Source organism: Aedes albopictus, chromosome 3 (genome assembly GCF_035046485.1).
Source record: "Aedes albopictus strain Foshan chromosome 3, AalbF5, whole genome shotgun sequence".
In the NCBI taxonomy this organism is placed as follows: domain Eukaryota; kingdom Metazoa; phylum Arthropoda; class Insecta; order Diptera; family Culicidae; genus Aedes; species Aedes albopictus.
The window spans coordinates 269,409,556-269,418,048 of record NC_085138.1 but is presented as its reverse complement, the minus strand read 5'-3'; the positions used below and the strand labels follow the sequence as shown (position 1 = coordinate 269,418,048).

Here is an 8,493-nt window from a genome sequence, read left to right as displayed (position 1 = left end):
GGTGATTCGTTGTTTGTCGTTGCCGAACTGCAGGTCAATCCTTCCAACACGCGAACGGATCAGGAATGGCACCGGATATGGAATAATCGTTAAGATCGCTCACTGTAAATTTACAATCTCGCGGAACCTATAAAATAGCAAAGAAATTCCGGACCATCAGCAGAGCGGTTTGTTTACATTATCTGTTGATAGAATTTCGACATTATGACAGATAAAGCCAGGCCAAGAAACCTGTTGTAATATAATTATTTTGACGTTGTAATTATGTTCGCCAAATACACTAATATGTAAGTATGTAGAAAAGATGTTATCAAGGCGCATGATTAACGTCATAAAAAAAATGTTGCTCAAACTGTTGTATAGTTGCTCGCAAGACATAATTTCGAAGCAATTTCAACTTAGTTTTTAATCGAAATACAAACCGGGTTGAAATGTTTTCTGTCTTCACCTCATTAGAGAAATGAAACAAATTACAGTACCGAGTAAATAAATGAGTACACAAACAAGAATATGTTACGAACTAAATAACATTTTTGTTATTTAGATTCATTTATCATCTTATGGAAAATGTTTCATAGTATACGACTTTTTTTTAGTCATAGATTTGATTATAATTATTATTGAAAATAGAATATTATTCAAAACATTTTAAATGGCACTGTAAGCCCCATCCATCATGTGCCATTTTGCGTTTTCGAGTGCATTATGGAAAAAAAAATCATGAAATTGGATCAAATAGCATATTTGGGTCACACTTTCGAATTCAACCTAGTGGCGCATGATTTATACATGAGTGAAATTAAAAGTTTCTCCATAAATCTTGAAGCGCAAATAAAACAATACTAATGCCACTAAGTATAACCCATTATTTAGTTTGCTGTCCGAATTATAAATATATCATGTCGACTCCATCACTTGGAAATTCTTTTAACGATTCAGAAGCCAACTGCATTTATATGAAAAAAAAAAAACATTTTGTTATTGTTTTTTTTCTGTATTTTTTTCCACTTAACGTACCGTCGGGCTCAGCAACAGGTAGTATAAGTGGATTTTCCAAGTTATATAACAATAAAAACAGCTTAATTACAAGAGTTGAAATGGAATGTAATATTAACGTATTTTACAGGTTGAATAACTTGAAGTAAGCTTCATTCTAACCTAAGAATGTAATTGCATTATAATCGCATTCTACAAGTTCAACAACTATCAAATAACTTGGTTTTAACCAATCAATATTATAGAGTTGGTTAGAACGTACCATTGGAGTTCAATTGGTGTATAGCAATACACCTTATACAACTGATGAAGATGTTTTATAAGCCGCCATTTTTTGCGCTGTTTTGATTATATAAGTGTTCGATATTAAGTCCATAATTCAGGAAAAAAACAGTCGATTAAGTATGAATAGTGAATTTTAAACTAATATAAAACAAGTTGTGTTACTTGGGTAATGTCCTCTTAATAATAAATTACTTTTGAGGACTAAACACATTATTTTTTTCATTTTTTCGAAGCTTATTTTTAAGCTGAATAGCGTTCCTTTCAGCAACACAAGTGTACTTTTTGTGAAATCTAGTTCGGCTAATTACTTAAAAAGTGAGCTGAATAGAATGCAATTAATCTTTCTTTCGAATAGCTGATTAAGCCCAAACATGCTATTTTATCCGAACTTTTGGTTGCTTGGGTCATATCGTAAACAAAGTACAGAGAAGCAAATAATTGATATCATTTTTTATTCCTCATATTACCAGATTCGATTGAACGAAAGTCCTTGAATGTTGATAATTGATTCCTCAAGTGTTTCGTTCAAATTTTTAAATCCTTGGAGAAATTTCTAGAGTAATCCCTGAAGAAATTCTTTGAGGAATCTCTGATGGTATTCCTGGAGGGATCTTTGAAGGAACCCCTGAAGAAATGCCTGGGAGAACCCATGACAGAACTCCTTGTATGAACTCATTGATGAATCCCTGAAAGAACTTATGGAGAAATCCCTGAATGCATTTCTGAAGATATCTCTGAAGAAACTGCCGGGGGAGTCCTAGAACGAATTCCCATGGCAATCCCGAAAGCAATTTCCGGGAAATCCCAGGAATTCCTGGAGGAAATGCCGGGGGAATTCTGGAAGGAGTTGTCCCCGAGAGGAATTTCCGGGGAAATTCCAAAAGACATGCCCGGGGAAATCCCGAGGGAATCTCGGAAGGAATTCCCGGGGAATCTCAGAAGGAATTTCCGGGAATCTCGAAAGGAATTCCAAAGAATCTCGGAAGGAATTCTCGAAGCAATCCTGGAAAGAATTACCGGGGGAATCCCTGGGGAAGAACTTCTGACGAACGGATGAAGCTTTCCTGGTGAAATGACTAGGAAATTTCTGAGGGAACTCCTGGAAAACTCTCGGAAGGCACTCCCATTGTAATCCAAGAATGAACTCCTAAAAGATACACTGAAGAAATTGGTGGAAGAATCTCAAGGCACACCTGGAGAAGTTCGCCAAGAAATTCCTGGAGAAATCCCAGAAAGAATTGCTGAAGCACGTTTTTGCGGACGAGTTTTGATTGGAGCCATGCAGTCAGTAAATTTGCTGACGCTTTAATTAATTGAGTGTCACCTATTTTTTATTCCACTCCGGGCTTGCGGATTGACGATGCCATATGCACGTTTCCATTGGAAATTTCAAGGAAGTTTTCGTATGTTCAGTTATAAAAAGTCACCATTCTTCGGTTCGTTTGGACAATCGAATCTTTCGACACATCAAATCTCGCCTATTTAGCATTCAGTTTCATCTTTAATATGTGCTTATTTGTGACAAACGCAATCTTAAATGCATGAGAGAACAACAGTTTCCAACATTATCAAAGATAATCACTTTTTATATTTTACTTATAGAAAGCTGTCTTGTTTTGTTAGTCAGATAGAAATCACGAAGAAAATTATATAAACCGCGATTTCAACGCACAATGGTCGGAAAAAGATAAAGTTCGGCCAAAACTCTTTTTATGTGTTCAATCGAAGTTATAGGTTGCCTAGATATGTTATATACTATTTTAAGTGTTTAAAAAGGGGTATTCAAAAATTACGTAATTTCAATAATTTCAAAAACGGTAAAAATCAGTAAACCCCATACTTTTTGCGTTTTTGTTAGAAAATCAATTAGAATTTTAATATATGATCATCTTTCGATCAAATCCAATCAAGTTTGTTCAAGACGTATGAAAAATGTGGAAAGATAAATTTTATTTCATTAAAAAATGGAAAAATAACGTAAAATATATGAAAAAACATGACTTTTTTAAATAGCTCTAATTTGAAAAACTGCAAATTTCTGCAAAATATTTAAACGTTTTTAGGCAGCTCCAAGCATGATGTTTAGGATGTATTATTCGAAATTGCGGCGACACGTGACGACACGAACCGTTTTTTAACTTAAAAATTACCAAAATTTTTAAGGTACAATATATGAAAATTTGAAAAGTTTTGTGACATATTAATTTTGCACAATATGTGCATTCAAACAGTCCAATAACAAGCTTTCTTATGCTGGATAACTTAAAACATATATTCCATTCTCAAAATATTATTATTTTACTTTTTTCGAATAATTCATTTTTCAATTTTTTGACTTAGGCCACTTTGGCAGTGAAAATGTCATTGAAATACAAAAGCTGGTATGCTTTTAATTAAGAATCATAAAAGTACAATACATTGACTTTGTTTTAAGGTGAAATAAAGTTTAAAAATATCAATTTCATTTTTTGAGAGTTTTGGCCGCCCCTTTGTATGGAGCCCGACCAATGTGCAACGGTTGGGTCTGGTTGCCAAATATATGAATCCACTGTTCACAGGGAAGGTAGGTTGTCATTTAAAAACCGATTTGGTGGGGTTCATGCGTTATGAAGGCAGTTGCCAATTTGGGTTAACTCACGCATTGGTGGGCATCGTCTAAGGCGATGTAAGTTTTGATAGAAGAGACGAATGTTGCCGGTATTTGCGGCTTTCTCAAGAGTCTGTTCATGAGAGTTTCACTTCCCTCTTGAGAACCTAATAGTATCGACAGACTACGGCTCTGGCTCCTCGTGTTTTCGCTCGCTCAACCGCGATATTTCTTTACTGTTCTTTTTTCTTCAGGTGTCATCCGTGATTTACTTTACATACTGATTTGGCATGTGGCTGCATAGAATAGCTGAAGAGCTCGATACTCGCCTCGATGAATCCAGTTTTCAGAAGTTTGTCAAAGCAGGTAAAAACAACTTTCATAAAGATTTGAGTCACTTGAGTCCAAAATATCTAAGCTTTATTATACAAATTATTCTCAACATGTGCTACAGGAATGGTTAAACCCTGAATTTGACATTGCTAAAAAGCTTATATCTTTCATAAAATGGTTTATTCACTATCCAGATGACAATCAAACTCATATCGATTTCCGCAGCGTTGATTTTCATAGGAGAATATAGAATGTTTTGGACACGACAGCATGTAGGCTACTTCATCGATGCATTGGTAATACCACTCGCAGCTCGATGGTTCCTCTACGTAGCGGTAGTCGGGAATTCCAACGCACATGGGTGACGTCTCTGGGGTGGGTGCTTCTGGAAGCTCTGGCGGATTTTCAATTTCGCAGTCCGATTCTTCGGGAGTTACGCAACGCTGCAATTCCATCGAGAAGTGTAGTCCATCGGAACAAGTTTGTGGATACGCAATTCCATTGATGCAGCTGTAGTATAGATAGCAAGCATTTTTACTGCGTACGTAGGAGAAATCTGGCACTCCGGTACAGAATCCTGTTGCCACATGGATAATGGCTTGTAATGTTAGGGCTGTGATAAGTACTAACTTCATCATTAGATGGGAATGTTACACTAAGGATCAACATTTGAGTGATATAGTATTTATACTACAACTCAAGCGAATGATTCATAAACAGTGGATTGTAAACTTATTTTATCGGGCCATCAATGAGTTTATTCTGACCGGCACATCAAAGAGACTCCAAATCCCAATTGAACTTCTTTTTACAATTTGATAACCTAGATAAGACAAACCACATCCTCTTGGTCATCGCACATTTGCCTCTCTTCGTCGAAATATTGATCAGGAGGGCAGTATGCTCGGTATCCGATTTCGTTGGCGCACACATAGTACACGTTACAACTGTCCGGGGATGCAACTAATCTGCCATCTTCAACGCCTCTACAAACATCCGGCGTAGGAGTGGTTGGCGGGACCAATCCATGTGGACAGTAGGCATCCATTGCGTGAGCGCACTCCTGGCGATCCTCGTCGAACCACAGACCATCACGACATATGCCTGGAGTTCCAACTTCATCTTCGCAGGTGAAGTATGCATTGCAGAACCTGGTGGAATGAAATAATGTTTGTTGAACTTCTTGTTTATGATTCCGCATTAAACAACTCACCGGTAATGAAGAACGCTGTGTTCATCCTCTACATCTTCGCAGATATTCGGAACGGGAGGAGGATTGGGTGGCGGTGTTGTTGCACTGCAGTCGGTCTCCGAAGGTTCTACGCAAGTTTGACGCGTATAGTCAAACCACAAACCATCCCAACATATCATGGGGTATGCTACACCGTTCATGCATTTGAAAAACCTGTAGCAGTAATCGGGGTCATAGATGAGTCCAAAGTTAGGTTGTCCAAGGCATCGGTTATCTGGTGGTGGAGGTGGTGAGGTTGTGGAAACTTCTAGATCACAGTCGAACTCGTACCGATTTCCGCATCGCTGTTGTTCTTCCTGAAATATTTGGAAACGGACCTCAATCTCTTATCCATGAGAAAAGAATGCGTAGAGCACTTACATTGAACCAGAAGTACCTCGGACATGATAGCTTATAAGCAATCTCATCAATGCACTGATAGTAATACTGGCAATTATCATACGACCTCACGTAACGATAGTCTTCAACACCATCGCACATTGGCGATGGAGTTGCAGGAGGAGCCGTCGGTAGCTCTGGTGCCTGATCAATATCACAATCAGATTCACTCGGAGGAACACACTGTTGTCTTTCCGTTGAGAACCACTCGCCATCCTCGCAACTATAGCCATAGGCAACACCGTCTATGCAAGCATAGTAATATTCACAGGATATTCTGCTCGCCACGTATGAAAGATTGGGCGCTCCAATGCACACTTCATCATAATTACGTTTTTCAGCATTTCCTAGGGATACGAACCCCAACAGCGCCAGAAGTGATAATCCTAGAACTAAAAATAAAGTAGAGTTATACCTCTATGGCTAGATTTTCGGTCAGGGTAAATTATAAAACGTTACCTCTCATCATGGCGATCCACTTCGAAAAATATGTCGCGCGATCGCCAGAAAATGGACTTTTATATTTCAAAGCGGACCATCCGCTACTTTCGGTCAAAAATTTGTGTGCTATTAATTGTTATAGCCGGCAATCGATTCGGTTCCCACCAATTAGTTCCGTTTATGTTTCCGACCAATATGAACCTTTTTGGTGATAACAATGGGAAGTATGTACTAAATTTTATAGTTGTCCATTTATAGACCAACGCAGATTATGCAATTCATCGCCCCGGTGAGGTGTCATATCGCTACAAGCGGTCCAGTTGAGCATAAAATCGAAACAGCAACGGATAACAAGCAAGAACAGTAAACGTCATCAATTTGTCCAGCTGGGGATTTTGTATTCGAATGAAGATTTCATATCGTTCGAAAACACATGTAGGGTATCGGTTCCTTTATTAAGCATATGACTCCCTGTTTAATCATACTTCATCGGTGTCGTAATAGCTTGTTGTCGAACAGGATGAAATAGGGAGCATTAGATTAATAAAGGCACTCATACCCTATTTAGGATGTGCATCTAGATGCCAGGATATTATTTTTTCACAAGGAACGCGTTTTTTTTTGGTTTTGTAACAAATGGTCGAATTTGCTATAATTTTTCGACCTTTTGTCTCTTCAAATTTAACACTTCGGCCTTTTGTCCTTTCGAACTTTTGTCAAAGATTTGTTTTTTTTTTTCGTGGGTTGTGTGTCCGTGTGATAAGTGGCGTTAGTCATCTAGGCCACGGGTTCCCAACCGGTGGTCCGCGGCCCCCTGGGGGGGCGTGAAGCCAGTCCAAGGGGGCCGCGATGTTACCAAAAAACTTGTTAAACTTTTGTTCGATTTTGTGCGAATTATTCTAATTTTTAATTTTGTAAACCGCCACCCCCAAAAGCCACAGTTTTAGGAACAAATTTTCAGTATAAAACGCCTTCAGAAGAAAAATTTTCGGCTGCGCCGCTATTTTTCAGCAACATATAACTCAAATTGAAATGACATCAATGTTTACGAAATGTGAGTGTCGAATATAAAAAAAAGGTATCATTGATCGTCGAAAAACCCTCCCACAGTAAATTTCTGGCTACGTCACTCAGAGTTTCCCATTGCTCATGTGTACATAAATGTGACACCGAGCCTCCCACCAAATTGTCTCCCAGCTCCTCAAAATCGCAGTGTGCTGCGCTGTTAGGAGGCTCACGAAAATCTGGTGAGTGCGAGCTAGGCTCCCGGGGAGCTCGTCTCATGCGCTGTGTGAGCTGTTGGTATCTAAGGTAAAAAACAAACAAAGAACCTCAACAACTTTTTTCCGTACACAACACAAGTGTCTGGTTGGTGTATGCGTTACGACTAAGGACTCTCAATGCAAAGGTTGAGGTTTCAATTCTCGTTCGTTTAGGAAGTTTTTGTCGTGAAATTTTCCAATTTAATCAGCGCATGAGACGAAGCTCATGAGACACATCTTGAGGAAAATGAGGCGCACAACTTTCAGTCTCAAAATGTACTGTGCTCCTGGGAGCTTGCCCGCAATGTGGCTCCCGTACATGGGACTACAGGACGTGTACATCAACTCTGACGTCACTGTACCCAAACAAAACTCGATTTCGTTCATTTAATTCAATTTTTTTTCCAAATAATTTCGTAGGGCCCCAGATGTTTCGACAATTCTTAAAGGGGGTCGCAACCTCAAAAAAAACCCTGGTCTAGGCGTTTCGCAAGCTTTGGAATGTGAGTTCGATTCCGCTGAGGTCGGTAATAACTTTTCGCCAAACGAGACACTGCCATACTGGGTGTTCCATTGTCTAGTCTGTACAGTAGGCCGTCCCTTATTTTGCAAAAAATGGAAATGTTATAAGTTCGTTAGTGGAAAATAATCGTTTTAGCTAAGAAATGATCGTGTCAAAATTTGAAGTCCGTATCTCAAGGCTAAGTGGTCCCTCAAGGGGGCTAAAGTTGTCAAAAATTGTATGGGACCAAAAAAACATGAAATTTTTTCGACAAAAAAAATAAGCTATTCCACTTAAACTGGTGATTTTAGGACCCTATAGGGCCAAAAATGTGCTTAGATTTACGATATCTCTACTCGTTTTTGAGTTATTGAACAAAATAGGGTAAGTTTCCTTCGGAGTCTAAAAAAATGGTCAAAAATGCTGATTTTTTAGTTGTTTTTTTTGTCAATATCTT

The 8,493-nt window shown here is 38.5% G+C and overlaps 1 protein-coding gene across 1 annotated transcript; it reads right to left on the bottom strand.

Moving 5' to 3' along the window:
• Window positions 1-4,869: 4,869 nt before the first annotated feature.
• On the bottom strand, window positions 4,870-6,444 carry LOC109403464 (peritrophin-48). Its single transcript, XM_062858420.1, has 4 exons — window positions 6,291-6,444; window positions 5,814-6,223; window positions 5,415-5,749; window positions 4,870-5,352 (listed from the first exon to the last, which is right to left on the bottom strand). Exons 1-4 carry the CDS (start codon window positions 6,298-6,300, stop codon window positions 5,025-5,027), a joined length of 1,083 nt encoding a protein of 360 aa, XP_062714404.1. The 5' UTR covers window positions 6,301-6,444; the 3' UTR covers window positions 4,870-5,024.
• Window positions 6,445-8,493: the final 2,049 nt, after the last annotated feature.